The sequence below is a fragment of the Mustela putorius genome, unplaced genomic scaffold (assembly GCF_011764305.1).
Source record: "Mustela putorius furo isolate JIRA1106 unplaced genomic scaffold, ASM1176430v1.1 tig00003987_pilon_pilon_pilon, whole genome shotgun sequence".
NCBI lineage: Eukaryota > Metazoa > Chordata > Mammalia > Carnivora > Mustelidae > Mustela > Mustela putorius.
Window position 1 is genome coordinate 15645330 of NW_025422126.1, and position 18844 is coordinate 15664173.

Here is an 18844-nt window from a genome sequence, read left to right on the forward strand (position 1 = left end):
ACCCAGTGTTTCTAAGAATATGCCTGGCAGCAACAACAGCCAAAGCAGGGAGGGAGGGGGGCCAGGGGGAGGGCCCCTACCTCATTTGCATCTTCCAAATATAACCGCACTGCAGCGGAGTCTGGCAAATAGAGTTTGCTCCCGTGTTTCTTTTGTTACAGCTTTTCCATTTTTGTAATAGGGGGGAAAGCACTTTAAAAGAGGGATTGAAATAAATGATGAATACCGATCTATCAAGTCCTCTATGAAGACCATGACTTCAGCACTAATGCCTGCATTTACTGGATTTTCTATGGCAGAGGATTGGAGCAGAGATGTTAGGGAATGCAGGTAAATCAGAATTGGATAGTAGCACTACAGAGGCCCAAACGCTCGTTTTAATCTAGTTTGCCTATTCGTCCATGAAAGTATAATCTGTGAGGAGCAGGAAGTAAAACCATGAGAAGCTCTTACTGAATGAAAATTGAAGACTGTGGGATTGACAGTGTTTGGGCATTGCAGGATTATCTTTACAAGCGCTGCATATTCGCATGGTTTATGTGCAATCCCCAGTGTGCTAGCTATATTTCCATTCCTTTGTCCTCCTCTCAAGAGAGCATTTCTAAATGCAAATGGATGAAAGTAACACTATCGTGGACTAATCTTGGAATCAGATTTGTTTTCTTTAAAAATGACCAACATTTATAATCAACTAAAATAGTAACAAAGTACTGGGATGTCTCCCAATTAATCAAGCCCCACAGTTGCTGCCACTGAAGTTGAGAATTACTACTTTGGGGGGAAGGGACAGCAGGTGTAGAAGTTTCAAGGATAGAGATTTGGAAGGGCAAAAGCAGGACTTTTCATGTGCTGATAGGAAAGACTCCACTCCTCATCTCTCACCCCAGGCACCCCAGAGCTGAAACTTGGCTGAGCTCTCCTAGTTTTCTATTGCCAATTCCAAATTATTTCTCTTCTTCATTCCTTCAGAAACCTCAGCCTTTTAAAATCTTTTTTTAAATATTTACAATTTGCAATCATAGGCAAAAGTAAAGGGTATACCGAATCCCTATATATTCCTCATCCAGGTTTAAGTACTATCAGGATTTTGCCACACTTGTGCAATCTCCCTGCCTCTTTTTGCTCAAGTATTTTAAGGTAAAAATTCCAGACATCATGTCCTTTTTAAAAAAGATTTATTTACTTGACAGACAGAGATCACAAGTAGGCAGACAGGCAGGGAGGGTGGAGGGGAAGCAGGCTTCCAGCCGAGCAGAGAGCCCGATGCAGGGCTCAATCCCAGGATGCCAAGATCATGACCTAACTGAGCCACCCAGACTCCCCTAGAAATCATGTCATTTTTATCCTTACATGTGTCACTACGCATTTTTAACTCTAAGGTCATTTTTTCCTATAACCACAATGTCATGATTGCAACCAGTAACATTACTATGGATTTCTTGGTATCATTTGAACCCAGTCAATATTCAGTTGTTCCACAATTTCTATCTATAGATGGCTTGGTTAAATCAGGATCCAAACAATTCTATGCATTCCATTTCCTCGTATGTCTCTTAATTCTCTTTTGTTCTAGGACGGCATCCCCTCCACCCCTTTTCCCCAGTGCCATTTGACTGAAGAAATCAGGCCAGTTGTTTTACTGAATATCCCATATTCTAGATTTGTTTGTTTGCCTTCTTGTGGTGCCATTTTAATTCTCCCATTAGCCCCATCAGTCCTGTAAGTGGGAAATTACTTCCAGGCCTAGTTCGCTTCACACATTTATGGCCAGAACGCTTCCTAGAAGAAAAGGTGCACATTCTCAGGCATCCGACAGCACATGCATGTTTAGCTTTCCTGTTTTTAGTGACACTAAGAATGATGGAGTTTTCAAATGGCGACACTCTAATTCCTCCTCCCTTGTAAAAGTCTCCATTAACCTTTCTCTTAATAGTTTCACCTAATGATGATCAGTGCCTGAATAAATTATTTCACTACGGGTTATAAAATAATGCCTTTTAACTTCTTTTATTCCTTTAATTACCTGGGATTCTCTGAAAAACAACTATGTTTCATCACATAGGGGCCATTTTGTCACCCTAAAATACAGGGAACAGGAAAAGGAAGATAAATGATCAATTAATTCCTTTTAATAGTGACTTTTCAGTTAGTAACGAATGAGCTTTGCATTTGTTGTTGTTTTTATTATTGCTACTGTTTGTCTTTTTTATGTATCATAATGAACTCACAGATTTTAAAATATTCAGTTTTGTTTCACTCAATTGCAGTTGTTTTTGTAGTCAAATTATTCATTTTTAGCCATTGGGAACCTCTCCAACTTGATTCTCAGGTCTTGTTAAGAGAACTGTGTTAGTCTTTGACAGTTTACTTGCTTGCTGGTACAACTAACTGTATCAGGTTCATTGTGTATGTTTCCAGCTACAGATCTGGAATTAGCCCTTTCTCCAAAGAGTCCTTCGTTTTAATGGAAAAGAGTTTTTGGAAGCCACAAACTGGGCCTGAGGGATGCTCATATCAGACTGTCACTGAAATTAGGCCTTTCAGTTGACAGAGCTGGGACATATCTATTTTTTCAAAGAAAAACTGCCCATAGATTTAGACTGATATTTTTTATTCAAATTTAACATCAAATGCTTTACTCTACTTTTTACTATCTTAACAGGCACACTGAAAATTTTGTGCCTAGCAACACGAATATAATTAGTTTTGCTTTAGCCTCATTCTCTCTCATACATATGATATACAAAACTCATATGTATGACAGTTTAAAAAATACTTTAAAAATATAATAGTTTTAAAATAATGCCAATATTACAACTAACCATAAAACTAATGATTTGGGGACGCCTGGGTGGCTCAGTGGGTTAAGCCGCTGCCTTCGGCTCAGGTCATGATCTCAGGGTCCTGGGATCGAGTCCCGCATCGGGCTCTCTGCTCAGCAGGGAGCCTGCTTCCTCCTCTCTCTCTCTCTCTGCCTGCCTCTCTGCCTACTTGTGATCTCTCTCTGTCAAATAAATAAATAAAATATTAAAAAAAAAAAAACTAATGATTTGGTTGTGATTCTAGTTTTCCTTGGAATATTGCCTATTAAGGATATTCCTTTAAAAAAGCTGTTTTCTAGGATGCCTGGGTGGCTCAGTTGGTGAAGCATCTGCCTTCAGCTCACGTCATAATCTCAGGGTCCTGGGATAGAGCCCCATATCAGGCTCTCTGCACTCAGCAGGGAGTCTGCTCTTCCCTCTCATTCTCCCTTTGTGCTATTACTCCTCTCTCTAATAAATAAATAAAATCTTAAAAAAAAACCAAAAACCTCTTTCCTAAATTCAGATAATTTTTTCTCTTTATGGTTACACCAGTGTGAAATTCATGCCATCTTCTGGTCATATCTCTCATTCACTGAAAGTTTTAGCTCTGTTCTCTAGCTTCATCCAGTATGAGGTCCCCCAGTAAATGACCAGACGGTCTGATGCCAGTACATTCCTTCATTCACTGCTCTAATACCTTGGTAGTTTGCTGATCACAGATCTAGGTTTTCAAAGGACCTAGTGGCAGGATTTGAGTGGGGATGGAGGCGGGGGGAGGACTGGGCCAGATTATGAAGGCTCAGACTTCTGCCAGGGACGGAGGTAAACATGGATGTGAGTATAATGAGATTAATCTGACTGCAGGGTCTGCGGTAAGAGTCTACTGCGACTGCTTAGTCTGCAGCCCTGGGTGGCATGACTACTGGGAAAGGCAGTTTCTTACCAGCAACAGGACATGCTCTGAAGGCTGCTGAGCTACCATAGTCTACTGTTTTCCTCATCTCTTGTTTTGGGCAATTCTTACCACATTTAACAGGCTTTAGCTTAACTGCCACTTCACCCACCAGGAGGGAGAATCAGGAGGATAAGGTCTCTGCCTTGCTCACATTGTGTCCCAGAACCTGGTACAGTACCTGGCCAATTAACGGCTTTCAATAAATAATGAGGTACATTAGATGAGTAACTTATTAAAACGGAAAGATCAGAATTGCTTAGCTTGCCCTACCCTCTACCATCTCTTGTTTGTCTGTTTGGGCAAAACCAATACCAGCCTAAAGGCTTTACTATATGAGAAAATACTCTCTCTAAGATCTAAAATTCATGTCACACAGACATAAGAAAATCCATGAGAAAAGTTAATACATTCAAATCTTTAAATTCCGGGAGAGAAATCGTCATCTTTAGATGGCATTCGGAGGGGAAAAGAAATTGCTATTAGCCATATGTTGTTGAACATTTGTGAGTGCAGCAGCTTTCAATTGAATGGCCTGACCTAAATCTGTCAGGCCATATTTGGCTCTATATAAAATATGTTTTGTCTACTTAACTCTTGGAGAGAGAAAAATCTGCAGGCCTTCTAAGTCATCTACACAGAAACAGAGCTTACTAGGAAGTTAAACAGTTAAAATGGAAGATTCTTTGTTTTTAATTATGTTGTCTTTTTGAATAGGTAATACATTCAGATGGCTTAAAAGTCAAATGATATACAGGGAAATACAAATCAAAACCACAATGAGATACCACCCCATACCAGTCAAAATGGCTAAAATTAACAAGTCAGGAAATGACAGATGTTGGTGAGGATGTGGATAAAGGGGAACGAACCCTCCTACACTGTTGGTGGGAAGCAAGCTGGTGCAGCCACTCTGGAAAACAGCATGGAGGTTCCTCAGAAAGTTGAAAATAGAGCTACCCTATGACCCAGCAATCGCACTACTGGGTATTTACCCTAAAGATACAAATGTAGTGATCCGAAGGGGCACATGCACCCGAATGTTTATAGCAACAATGTCCACATAACTAACCTGTGGTAAGAGCCTAGATGTCTATTAGCAGATGAATGGATAAAGAAGATGTGGTATAAATATATAATGGGATATTACACAGCCATCAAAACAATTGAAATCTTGCCATTTGCAATGATGTGGATGGAACTAGAGGGTATTATGCTAAGTGAAATAAGTCTGAGAGAGACAATTATCATATGATGCATGTATCATATCACTGATATAAGGAATTTGAATAACAAGACAGAGGATCCTAGGGGAGGGGAGAGAAAAATGAAATAAGACAAAACCAGAGAGGGAGAAAACCCATAAGAGACCCTTAATCTCAGGAAACAAATTAAAGTTTGCTGGTGATGGGCACTGGGGAGGGTATGAGCTATGGTGAGCACTGTGAATTGTGTAAGACTGATGAATCATAGACCCGTACCCTGAAACAAATAATACGTTTAAAAAAAAAAAGTCAAATGACATAAAACGGTATATACTGAGGTATATACTGAGTTTCCTTCCCAGTCCTATACCTCACCATTCCAGTCCCCATACCCCTCCATACTACTAATAACCACTTTTATTAGTATTTATTATTTTCAATATGTATTTAAGCACAAGGAATTAAATATATGTTTGCATTCTTTTTTTTAAGATTTTTATTTATTTATTTATTTGATAGACAGAGAGAGATCACAAGTAGGCAGAGAGGCAGGCAGAGAGAGAAGGGGAAGCAGGCTCCCTGCTGAGTAGAGAGCCCAATGTGGGGCTCGATCCCAGGACCCTGAGATCACGACCTGAGCTGAAGGCAGAGACTTAAAACCACTGAGCCACCCAGGCGCCCCTATGTTTGCATTCTTATTCCTCTTTTCCTCTTATGTGGAAGACAGTATGCTACAGGTTGCTACAGGTATTATTCTGTACCCTGTTTGGTTTTTTTCCCTACTTGTATCCTGGAGATATTTTCATATCCATATACAAAGAGCTTTCCTTTTCCTTTTTTTTTTTTTTTAAAGATTTTATTTATTTATTTGACAGAGAGAGAAAGATCACAAGTAGGCAGAGAGGCAGAAGGGGGTGGGGGAAGCAGGCTCCCTGCTGAGCAGAGAGCCTGATGTGGGGCTCAATCCCAGAACACTGGGATCATGACCTGAGCTGAAGGCAGAGGCTTAACCCACTGAGCCACCCAGGCGCCCCTTGTTTTTTTTTTTTTTTTTTTTTTTTAAGATTTTATTTATTTATTTGACAGACAGAGATCACAAGTAGGCAGAGAGGCAAGCAGAGAGAGAGGGGGAAGAAGGCTCCCTGCTGAGCAGAGAGCCCAATGTGAGGCTCGATTCTGGGACCCTGGGATCATGACCTGAGCCAAAGGCAGAGGCTATAACGCACTGAGCCACCCAGGCGCCCCTGTTTTCTTTTATTAAAAAAATACATTTGCAATATATTCTCTAGTATAAAGGGCCCACAGTTTATTTAACCAGTGTTTTATTGATGGTATTTAAGCTGTTTCCAATGTTTTGCTATTACAAACAATGCTGTAATGAACAATCTCAAACATGAAAGAGAAGATTATTTTAAACTAATACAAATAGGAGTGGATTATAGCATTCAATAGGCACAATCTGGCAAATAGCTAAGATGAGTCCCTTTGTAGAACTGAGGAGTGAGGTGGTTGAGGAAGGCGGCACTGTGGTTAGTTGAATGTGTAATGAACGACCAGGGAGATCTGTCCAAGGGAAAAGTTTTCTTGGATTAATTTTTTCAAAGTGAAATAAACAGAAGGCTTAGAGAGAACTGCATCAGGTAGCAAGACTCATCTGTACAGCCTTAGGCCCTTAAATTTAATCAGATGTTTTTAGTGTTTAGAAAATAAAATTGAGCTTCTCCTTAGGGAGATGGGCACATGATTAGAAAAGCCAATTCTTGGCCACCTCCCCAAAATTCCAACTTTTTTTAGGAGACCAAGATAAAAAAAAAAAAAAGACTCCCTGCTTGATAAGGTTCTGTTAATCTCAGTAGATGTAGTGCAACAGCACTGTCAATGGCTTACCCAATAGGCATCTCCTTCCACCCAGAGGTATCTGGGTCAACAAGGCCTGTATAGAACAGCAAGTGCCCAGGCAGGTACGCCTTCAATGTTCTTTAAAGAACTACTTAACCTGGGGTGCCTGGGTGGCTCAGTCTGGTGAGCATCAAACTTTTGATCTCAGTATCATGAATTCAAGCCCCTCATTGGGCTCCATGCTGGGTGTGGAGCCTATAAATAAATAAATAAATAAATAAATAAATAGCTGTTTTATATAGTGGAGTTGGGAAGAAATAAATTTTTTATTAATACCTTACTAAAAACAAATTAACCTGAATGAATATTCCCTAATGGAAGCAGAGTGAGTATGAAAACATCAGCCCGTTCACCTTTTCTATAGCTCTCCTTCCTTTTCTAGCCCTTTTCACCATGGTTTTTTTGTTTGTTTTGTTTTGTTTTTTAACTAAAGAAGTTCCTTAGAGGCACACTGAGATTACAAAAACATAACACAAAAGATCACACTATCTACACAGCACTATTCACACACTATTTGTTTTTAGAGTCTCTGTCCTGCTGACTTTCACTTCAGGGTTACTTGTTGTGGATGTTGCAGAAAAAATTCACCAGGGTTACAGGTCTGCTTTGGAAAAGAGTTTTGTTGTTTTTCAAATTTCCCCTCAAGGGCAGTAGTCTAGAGGTGGCGACTTTTTACTTTTATTAAATTTGTTCCAGTGATAAGCATCATTTTATACATCAGCATACCACAATAACTACACTTGTCACTCATCCCCAAATCTGTGGGTCACAGATTAAAACAAGATAAGCACTGAGACAGTGGAATGCAAAGTGCTGTGGAGCACAGAGGGGGAAAGCAATAATGCTTTTTTGTGGCCATTTAGAAGGTAGTCTGTATAGTGGGAGAAAGCATGGACTTTTGAGCCAGAAAACAGGCCCAACCACATAATTTGCAGTGCCCAGCACAAAAGAAGAACATGGAACTCCTTGTCACAATTATTAGGAATCTTGGGGCACCTGGATGGCTCAGTCGGTTAAGCATCCAACTCTTGATTTGGCTCAGATCATGATCTCAGAGTTGTGAGACTGAGCCACAAGTCGGGCTCTCGGTGGGTGTCCAGTCAGTTGAAGCCTCTCTCCCTCCATCTGCCCCTCAACTACCCCTAGTCCCGCTCACTCTCTCTAAAAACAACAACAATAACAACAAAAACAATCTCAAGACACTGACAGCAGAGCATTTAACCAAATGTGGGGCCTCTATGCAGGTGACACACCTATGAAGCTGAGCCTGCCGGAGGAGCCTGAGTTCAAACCTTTCTCCTGTCCCTGCCCCCTCTGCCCCCACCAAAGCCTTCTGGTTTTTGAGCAAGTCACTTTCCTGAGTCTCACTTTTCTCATCTCTAAAACAGTGATAAATGAACCTCCCTTCTGGTGTTGGAATATGGCTGAAATGAAAAGCACTTGACACATGATAGGTTCACAATCCTCTTACTTTCTATTCTGTATTGTGGGCTCTGATGTGAAATATTAGGGTTCAGAAAGTAAAGGTTAAGAAAGGATTCTTGAGGGCGCCTGGGTGGCTCAGTGGGTTAAACTGCTGCCTTCAACTCAGGTCATGATCTCAGGGTCCTAGGATCGAGTCCCGCATCAGGCTCTCTGCTCGGTGGGGAACCTGCTTCTCTCTCTGTCTGCCTCTATGTCTACTTGTTGATCTCTCTCTGTCAAATAAATAAATTAAAAAAAAAAAAGGATTCTTGAGATGTTTTTGGTGCAAAAATATGTGGTTTTATTAAAGCATGAGACAGGACCATGGGCAAAAAGCTGCACTGAGATCATGATAAGAGACTGATTATATACTTGTAAGTTTGGAGTGTGTTAGAGATAGCTTAAGTCTCCAAGGAATTTGGAAGCAAGGCTTCCAGGACCCCGAGGAGCTAGCTACCCCTAGGATAATGTCATTCACTACTGTCTAGTAAAACCTTAATCATGAGACCCTTCAGATATTTATCAGTGGACCATATGCTTAGAGGATGATTGCTAACATATATCCTGGCATGGGCAAAGGGCAGTGTAGATATAAAGGAGGTTTCCAAAGGGATTTTTATATGTTAAAGACTTACAGGATCCTGGAGGTCGGACTACTGTCAAGCTAAGGTTACCTTCTGCCTTCAGCAAAGTTTTGAGGCAGTTGAATTCCTGGAAGAAAGTTATTATGCCTATCCCAAGTACTTGTCAATGGGTTCTAAGTTGTAAGGAAATTTAATTTTTCCTACATTTCTTTTATCTTTGTTCTCCACTTCAGTCTCCTCCATCAATTCTGTAGGCATCCATCTTCTCATTAGCCACTATCCTATCCTTTTAATATCTTTCAAAGGGGTATTAGAGTGAACATCACAAAACAGTCACTATCTAATCATTTATAACCCACAGAGTGGCAATTTCATGTCATACAACCTAATACAAAAGCCTTAGCATGACTGAACAGGACTGTCCTCAGACCCGGGCACCTGAGACCATGCCTTTGTGCCCACGTTTTAGGGGACACATGCCCGTGTCCCCCTACCTTACCTACCCCCACACTCTTCCAGATACACCTTTCCCCATCTAAAGAAAGTACCATGGGCTAAATCCTCCACTAGACCACATTTCAGTACGAGGACGTCAAGATTCGTTCCCCAAACTGCTCTTAGCCCGCTTATAAGACCCACCTTGTCTCTGCCCAGGAGAGGCCTCCTCCACGGAGGTTGGGCGTAAAATCTGGGCGAACTACCCCACCTCCAGACACGGGTTGGGCCCAGTGGGTGGAGCTTGGACAGGCAGAAAGGGTTGGGGGCAATGATGGGATAAAGGCAAGGATTCTCTATGCACACATGCCCACCAGGCACGCATGCGCACCAGACCACAGGCGAAGCAGCCCAAACCCGGCTGGGGAAAGGAGGGCTTCTGTGGCTGCGTTTTGTACGCTTGCCCCTCTCTCCCTTTTCACCCTCCACTATAAGGGGTCTGCGTAGCCTTTGAGGCTCCCTGTGTTCTGTCCACAACTTAATCTTCTAGTCTTATCTGTAGATGATGTTTCTCCGAACCTCCTCCCAACTACCTATTATGTCCACAAATATCCTGTACATTTTTAAAAATTAACACCATGGACTTTCTACACGATGCTGTCTCATCGTGTAGATGAGACTTTTCCCCTTTCTACACGGATGAAATTCTAGTTATTTAAGAACCGACTTACATATCAACTCCTGTGTTAGTCATCCCTGCCAATTAATCCTCTTTACCTTCCTGATCTTTACCCCAGGGCCAGTCAACTGCTGTGTGTGTGTGTGTGTGTGTGTGTGTGTGTGTGTGTGTGTGTTACCTACCGCGATCTGGTAACACCTTCAGTAAGACATAGCACATTGTATGTACTTGTTTTGTTTGCTCCTAGACTAGTGTGGGAGCTCTGCCAGGGTAGAAAAAGTGCTTCTTCATGCTGCTTCTTAGTGCCTAAACCCTGAGCTTGGCACTCTGTAAATAGTCAAGGAATCTCAGTGGGATGTTGTCATCAAAATCCCAGCACCCCCAGGGATCAAATGGCCTTGGAAAAATTACTGAATCCCAGTTTCCTCTTCTTTGTGACAGAAGTAAACATAATTACCTTCTCACATGGCCCTACAGATTAAATAAGTAAACAAGCCATCCAAACTGCTTTAGCACAATGGTAAATAGTATGACCCCAATAAAGGATAACTTTAATTTAATTAGCTCCTATATTCTGATTCTTGAATGTGTAAGAGGAAGTAAATAGTCTTTTTGAGCCAAAATCATGGTTTCTTGGAATTTGTATTTAATACCACAATCTTAATAGGACTGTGAGAAAATAGGTTTAAAAAACTGCCCGAGGTAGAGTAACCCTCAAAAATTGTTTATCAAAAAGATACCAAGTATAGTTAATACATCCAAATTATTAGGTAACTCTTGGGACCCTTGGCACCAAATGGGTAAGAAAAATACAGAATTACAATCTATTTTGAGAGATATTTATAATGTTTATGTATTGACTAAAAATACAGAAATAAGGAAGCATAAAGTGTTTTTTATAATTGCCTCTTTAAAAACTTTCTATAAATAGATGTAATAACTATAATGTTTTTAAATAGCTAGATATTTAGGTATTCCTACAAACCATGCTGTAATTATACATATATATTTCATTTAGATGTTTTTTTAAATAAGGAAAAGTTTTAAAAAATTAAAAAGGAAAAGGTAATTGCAAGGAAATAATGCTAATAGAAACAAAACAATCACTATGTGTTGCTTTATGTATCATAGCTGGTCTGCTCTGACTTGTTACCCTAAATTGGGGCCTTTTGCCTATTAGCATATTATGCATACTGATACTTGCATACTTGCACCACTAAATCCTGTTTTTATTAAGGAAAAAAAAAAAGCAAGAAAATGGAATGTGATCTAAGCTTGCAGGAAACATAAACACTGGATGATTTCACTTATTTGAATCTTACTGCTCATATAGAATGACTGTAATAAAGTTTGCCCATTTTGGTGAAAAATTTAATGATTTCAATCTTTGTTTTTCCAAGCTAGTACAAGTAAAATAAAAATCAAAAGGATACTGCTGTAAAGCAGGTGAAGCAAGCAATTGTTTGTCAGTTGCAAAATTGGACACTTTCTTCTGCAAGCTCTCTATGCTATTAAACTGTTAGAGTTTCTATTTTCAACTAAGGGAGACTACAGACCTGCTTAGCTACAAGGGGGAACTATGCAAAACTGTTTTCACAATAGTACATCTCCTTGCACTTTTAAGATTTAAGTCCACAGGAGCTGCTAATTTAAAGATTAGCAGGCTATCTGAAGATATCTGGGATTGAGAATGAATAAATTATGGGGAAGATGGAGTTAATGATAGCAAACTTAGGAGGAATTCCAAGGCACAGAAAGACACCTGGTATGCCGTGTGTATTTTAGGTGGTAGGGCTGAAAGTTAGTGCTAGCCTTACAACAGTTAACAAGCACATCACCACAGTAAAATAGCTTTTCTTTGAATTCTCTTTTGTGCTTAAAAGTATAATAAATGGAAAACCAACTTTACTCTTGTCATAATGCTAAGGCACAGAGTTAAATTCTAAATTAGAGGAAATAGGAAACAGAAGCTTCCTATGGAAAGAGATGGCGGAGTTTGGCATTGAGCTCTCTCTCCTTGCTTAAAAGATCCAGGCTGTGCTTTTTGAAGGCTTCAGACTGCAGCCTGAGTTCATCATAGGCCTTCTGGATCCCGTCGACCCTGCGCTGAAGTTCTCGGACTCTCAAGTTACTGTCCACGGCCACTGCCTCTTGTTCGAACCTCTCCAGGGCATGCCTCCGGGCCACTTCGGCTGTCTCCAGCTTCTCCTCGAGCTGCCGGATCTCTGCTTGCTTGTTCTGAAGCACCCGGCCTCTCTCCATGGCCAGCTGCAACAGCTCATCTTTCTCGCGAGTGACTGTCTGCAGCCTGGCCTGCAGCTCCTGGTTCAGGCTGCCGTGCGCCTGCTCGGCCTTGGCCAGCTGCTCAACGGCCTGCCGGTGCTTCTGCTTGAGGCTCTGCAGCTGGCTGCGCAGCTGCTCCACCTCCTTGGTGTGGGCGCCGGCCCGCTGGCTCTGCAGCTCCAGCAGCTCCTTCTCTCTGGTTTGCGCCTGGTGGGCCTCCTGAGCGCATCTCTGTTTCACCGTCTCCAGGTCCTTGGACAGGGCCTCGCTCCGCGCGGTGAGCTGCGACACTTTGGCCTCCTGGTCCTTCAGAGCCTGGCTGAAGAGGTTGCTGTTCTCCAGCCTCAGCTTCTCATTCTCCTCCCTGAGCTTCACGTTCTGACTCTTGTGTTCGTCCTTGAAGCGGATCATCAACTCGTGGTTGGCTGCCAAGGTCATAAAGCGTTCCTCCAGCTGCTGGGCGTGCGCGCTCTTGGCCTTCAGCTTCTCAGCCTCCAGCACCATCTTCTCCTCCAGCTCTGTGTTGAGCAGCTCCAGGATCTGGCAGCGCTCCAGGGCCTCGTCTGACCTCCGCTTCAGGATGCAGATGAGCTGGGACTGCTCTTGGATACGGGAGCAAAGCATCGCCTTCTCGCTCTTCTCCTCCTCGGACAGACCCCGGAGGTTTGCCAAAGCGTCCCTGAGACCATCCAGTTCCTTAAACTCCATCTCCTCTTCCTGCTTTTCTAGTTTTTTGGTTTGCTCCTCTAAGGGCTCTTCCGGGGCTGGAGGATCCATGTTGAGAGGCTCCTCTTCCTGAGGCATAGACGCTGCTCTCCTCCACCATCGGCTGACTGCACACTCCTTCCCTGTCAGATTCAAAATTCTCAGGGTGTTGCTAGGGACTCCCAGCACGCTCCAGCAGTTGTTTTTTCCAGTAAGGAGCCCTGTGATTGGTGGGCAGGTCTCCAGACTGCTGTGAAGTAACAGGTGGGTCTGGAGGAGTCCAGAACCAATCCAGTCGGGTTATGCTTGCCTTTTCAAAAAATCACCAATCACAGCTCTCAGCTCTCAGCTCTCAGCTCTCAGCTCCAGCCCGGGATCTTGCGTGTACTGGACAGAGAGGATATGCCAACCCCATTGGGTTTCCACACAGCTTCGGGGGAAGAAAACCCGACTCTACCTAATTTCTGGGAGGAGTAAACAAATTAAGCTGCGGGGACGTATTTTTTTCTCCCTCTCCCCACTCCAGCTGTCGTGTGGAAACACGTTTGCTCCTTAAAAATCTGCAATCTATAAAAACAAAACAGCAGCTCTACCCGGGGGAGTCAGGATCCTAAGGGCTTTGTGAGTTGTACCTGCAGTGTTCAACACAGCTCAGTAAAAGAGCAAACCCCAACGAAATTTCTTTCGTTTCCCTTCCCATGGTCCTCGGCTTGGAATACCTCTTATTAGATATGTAGCATTCCCTGTTTTTACCTATTAGCCAAATAAGGTTACAGAAAGAAGCTTAACGAACAGCAAAGATGTGATAAACATTACAACTGAAAAAAGATCCAAATGAGGCTTACGGTCATATACCAAGGTCAATTCTGGAGGTATTAAACAGTTACATGTCACGAGTAAAATAAAATTAAAGTATTAAAAAATGGAAACTAGAAGAAAATTAAGGTAAGCATAAAAACCCTGGGTCAGAGGGGACTTTCTCAGCTTAAACATTATGTAAAAGATGAGTAAGGAAAAGCTTAATTTGACTTTGCTGAACAGCTCAAGTTATTTTCACTTTTTGAAATTGTGAGCTCTGACGTCTCTCCAGCCTCTTATGTCTCAGGGCCTGACATTTTACGCCTTAGTCCAACCCAACTACTGAAGTTCCCCCGAAGGGACCAGTGCTCTCTCCTCCGAGGCATTCTCTCTGCCTGGAATGCCTTTCCCCCCCCTTGTCCCTTGTTGCTGCACTAATTTACTTAATTAGCATCAATACTCAGAATCATCTTCTCTGTGAAGCCTTTCCCTGCATTTACATGAGAACTGACCACTCACTTTGAGTGCATCTGCTGTAGACTGCTCACATTTTTAATGGAAACTGGAAAAGCCTTATTGTACTCCGTGGTCACCTGCCTGCCTCCCTTTATTAAGCCCTGAGATCATTAAGGGCAGGAGCTGCGTCTGGGCCATCCTGGATTCTTGACCAGTGCCTGGCACTTTAAACATGTGCTGAATTTCAAACTGGGAAAAATACCCACCATAAAGATAACAGACAATAGATTTATATTTTTGTAGAGAGCCTGAACAAATCCATAAAGCATTAACATTGTAAAAGAGAAATGAACAATTAAGTTCACAGGTAAGAGGATGGAAATGGCCAAGTATTGAGTGCTATCAGTGATCGGAGAAATAGAAGTTAAAATTAGATATTTCATCTACCAGTCCAGTCAAAAATTTTCCCCTATTTTAAAACTACCCAGGACTGACGACGGTACAACAAAATAGGTGCTCTCTCATACTTAGTGAAAGTGAGTTGACAGTAGGTATTCAGGACTTGAAACATGTTTATGCCTTTTGAACTAATGGTTGCCCTTTTGGGGAAGAGTTTTGTTTAGGAAATAATCCAAAAGAAAAAATGTTGCTCAAAGCTTTTCATGGCACTTTGGTTTATAACAACTAAAAGCTGGAAATCTAAATGTCCAAAAAAGAGACAATGTTAAGAAATTATATTTTCTTAGAATATTATGCAGCCGCTAAACATTATCATGTTTATAAGGAATTTAATGGCAATGGAATGTAATTTTATGCTGAAAAGAGAACTGAAAAAAGGTAAAAAATTTAAAATTCAGAATGATCTTAAATGCTGGGAAAACTTAAGCACAGAATGAAAAGTTGACTGTTCCCACAGGCACTGTTTCTGATGTTCAGACTTAGTCTCTCAAGTCATGATGAAAAGGAAGAAGTCTGGGTGTCATTACAGATGTTGGGTGGATTTTCAATGCCTCAGATTTCACTGGAAGCAAAACAGATCAGAAAGAAGTTTCGGGTTTTCGCTTTGGTCTCAAAGATCAGGGTCTCATGTCTACAAAAGGAAAGTGATGTTGGAAGACTGGGGAAATTTTTTGAACTTAAATTTTAACAACTTCTGAAATTATAGGGTATTGAAGTTTTATGAAAGTGGATTCCAAAGACTTCAAAAATATGATTAAACTTACCTGTATTTTCCCCTCATTTCTCTTCTTTTCCTTAAATTTCAAGCTCATATACTAAAATGAAACTTGTAAAGAAGAGACAAGTGACTATAAAATTAGAAGAGTCCTCTTCATTTAAGCATAAAGGGTCTCACATATATTGAATGTATTATTTGCTGATTACCACGTACGGTTGTCTGATGTGCTAAAGTGAATTCACAGAGCATATTTCCTAAGAAAAGAAAAAGATAACAGGAAAAGTACTGAAAGTGTTAACAGCAGTTGTTTCTTGAGGGATGAGCTTCTGGATGTTTTCTCCTCTCTCTCCACCTTTCTATGTCCTTTACGCGTGGTGGATGCTCGATGATACTTGTTGATTAAACAGATTTTCCACACTAAAAATATTTTACATTAAATGTTAAAATTATTTTATTTTATTTAAATATTTTATTTATTTATTTGACACAGAGAGAGAGAGAGAGAGCGAGAGCGAGAGAGAGAGATCACAAGTAGGCAGAGAGGCAGGCAGAGAAAGAGGAGGAAGCAGGCTCCCTGCTGAACAGAGAGCCCAATTCAGGGCTCGATCCCAGGACCCTGAGATCATGACCTGAGCTGATGGCAGAGGCCTAGCCCACTGAGCCACCCAGACACCCCTAAATGTTAAAATTATTTTAAATAAGTAAGTCCATAGATTACTTGTCAAATCTAAGAATCTCTGACTCTAATCTCCCAAGACCCTAATCAATATACATTCACTGATTTACTCAACAAACAGTTACTATGTATAATGTGGTGTAAGATGCTAACAAATAAGTTAAATAACATCTGTCTTAGAGAATTTTCAGTTTAGTAATAAAGACTTTGGGCTCCTCTCTGCATGGTTGTTTTTCTTGTTCTATCATTTTCCCCCACCTACTATTGAATCTGAAAATATCCAGTATACTTCCTCCCCAGGCGTCTGAGGCATAAAACTGGGCCGATGCTCTCCCTAGTGATGACCAGAGTCCCCCCTACTTGCCTTTGTTGAGTCTTTTGATGTCTCTTTCTTTGAAGCTACTACTTACAGAGTTTGTCTATACAGCAGGACTAGGCATTTCTACATCTTCTGTCATTTAACTCTAACAATAGTCTTGAAAGGTAGGCATTGTTATCTACATTTTATACTTTATAGGGAACAAAGAACCCAAGGCACAGAGCAGTTAAGCAAGTTATCCCATGTCACCCAGAGAGTGATAGAGCCAGAACTCAAACCCAAATCATTTTGATACCAAAGGTGGTTCTGTTGTTCACTCTGGTGTTCCAAATGCCAGGGATTTGAGAACAGGAGGAGGCAGGCAATCCCAGAGGGAGATACTAGAACCAATCGCACTGTTTCATAGCTGGCTGGATGTTGGAAGGTGGCAGAGCAGGTAACTGAAAGAAGGGCTGAGAAAGGAGCTTGTACCTTGATGTGAAGGAGCTGGAACAAGATTTGGACTTTGGCTACTATCCCTGGCCGACCTAGGAGGTGTGTCTCCACTCAGCTAATCTTGTTCCTCCTCTGTGGCCAGAACAGAATAGGGGCATAGAGCTGGACTACACGTCTTCCTAAAAGACCTTGCGAGACAATGGGAAGGACATTGTTCTAGGTTAGCCACTCTTACTGGCAAATGGGTAGAAGATTCTAACATCTTTAGAGGAAGCAAGCAGACTGGTCATTTTCAGTGATATTTGATAGACACCTATTGTAAGGTCTCACACTCCTGACCATCCAGGCTCCCCCTAACCTACATTAAAATCACTGCTTGTTTTGAGGAAGGCAAGCAAGTTGGGTCCTAAGGAGGATGTAATGCTTTATATATTAAAATAAGCCCAAAAATGCCTCCATGGGAAACTTTCCAAAAATAAATGTTTACTTCCCTTCAATGATTTTCAACTATTTCTTAAAAATAAAAATTCCAGTTTCAATAACATAGTCAGAGCTTCCCACTTAGAGGAAATGATGTCCAGAGTTCCAGTAAAGACTTGAGAAATATTAGCTAAGCAGTTCTTTAGCCTTGCTAGGAAATTTAAATCTGAGGATTCCTACCATAAAGTATTTCATTCAAAATAAGAAGTCAGATTAATTGGACAACACAACTAAATCATATAGTAATTTACTGTAAGGGTTTTTACAAAATACTTTATGAAATTTTACATACATAGGAAGTACAGTTTACATTCTAATTAAAACTTCATTGCAAAGCTTCTCTGTGAACACTCTCATGCTAATTTCATAGAGTTACAGGAACGACAGAATCTTATATATGCAAGGTTTTTGTTTTTGGTTTAGTTTTACACAGTCTATTACAAAATACAGGCTTGAGATCTTAGGAGACAATTAAGCCAAAAGCTGAATTCCACCGATGAGCCAGTGGGTGGCACCAAAGCACAAAGGAGACTTTGACAGTGGGACAGGGGAAAGCACTTTCAAAGGCAGGAATACATGCAGTAGATTGAGTCTTCCGGGCCTAACCCGGAATTCCGTATTTTAACAGAGATTACAGAGTAAATAGTTTTCCTATGGTCAGTTCTTTACTATCACAGATATTCTGCCTTTAGCCCCCTTCTAGGAGTTTTTTTCCTGTCCCTCTCTTCCAAAAACTGCATATTTTCAGTTCCTGCGAGGGTTTTCAACCACTGAGTAGCAAGCAGGCCCTTCTAACTGCATGGCATGTGGTGTGAAACACGGGACAGCAAACTAGAATATTTTGCTGGGTAGAAACACCCCACATTTAATATTTTTTGATGGCTTTTTCTCTGAAGCAGCAGCAACTGTTTGATTTTCCTAACTTTCTCAAATATCTTCTCTCATGCCGAAGTCATAAGTTACACACGTTATTCTTGCTTAAATCTCTTGGGACTTCTAACCAAAGAACCATATGCAGGTTGACTTTAACATGCTGTGTAGCCTCCGTTAGTGGCAAGAGGCAGCAGATGAAAATCTGTCTGCACAGTTAGATTTGCAAGATCAGATTCCACCTGCTTAGTAGTTTTCAGTGGGAGCCAGTCGAATTTGGGTTCATTTTGAAATCTTGGCAATCAGCAGCATTCTGAGAGGCAGAGTTGCTTCAATCCAAGTGTTGGGGGAATTTACCATCTTTTCCCAGAGAGCAACTTCCTCTGAAGTAGAGTCCATCCAATCCACTTCAGTACCATAGCTTTTACCTGCAAAAGGGGGGGAAAAAAAAAAAAAGGAAGCTTTGCAGTTAGAAAGGAATAGTTCATTGGAGGGAAAAAATGGATCATCCCCTAATTACAATCATCAATGGAAGACAGCAAGGGATAGTTTTAATATCACCAGAAGGGCATATGTGGGGCTCATTATAAGAAAGAATTGTTTAATCACCTGAAATGTCTGTT

General features: G+C 41.3%; 2 protein-coding genes across 22 annotated transcripts in view; both read right to left on the minus strand.

Moving 5' to 3' along the window:
• Positions 1–10645: 10645 nt before the first annotated feature.
• On the minus strand, positions 10646–13294 carry CCDC89 (coiled-coil domain containing 89). The gene has a single exon (XM_013061965.2). It carries the CDS (start codon positions 13107–13109, stop codon positions 11997–11999), a length of 1113 nt encoding a protein of 370 aa, XP_012917419.1. The 5' UTR covers positions 13110–13294; the 3' UTR covers positions 10646–11996.
• Positions 13295–17582: 4288 nt separating this feature from the next.
• The window catches only part of SYTL2 (synaptotagmin like 2), a 120227-nt gene continuing 118965 nt past the window's right edge, over positions 17583–18844 (minus strand). For all 21 annotated transcript variants that reach the window (XM_045071306.1, XM_045071305.1, XM_045071304.1 and 18 more), the window contains one exon: positions 17583–18649. In XM_045071306.1, the coding sequence (XP_044927241.1) occupies positions 18504–18649 (146 nt within the window). In that variant the 3' untranslated portion in view covers positions 17583–18503. The remainder of the gene's footprint in view (positions 18650–18844) is intronic.

Coding starts and splice junctions, on each gene's coding strand:
- CCDC89 (XM_013061965.2), bottom strand. CDS start 13,109: ATGCCTCAGGAAGAGGAGCCTCTCAACATGGATCCTCCAGCCCCGGAA.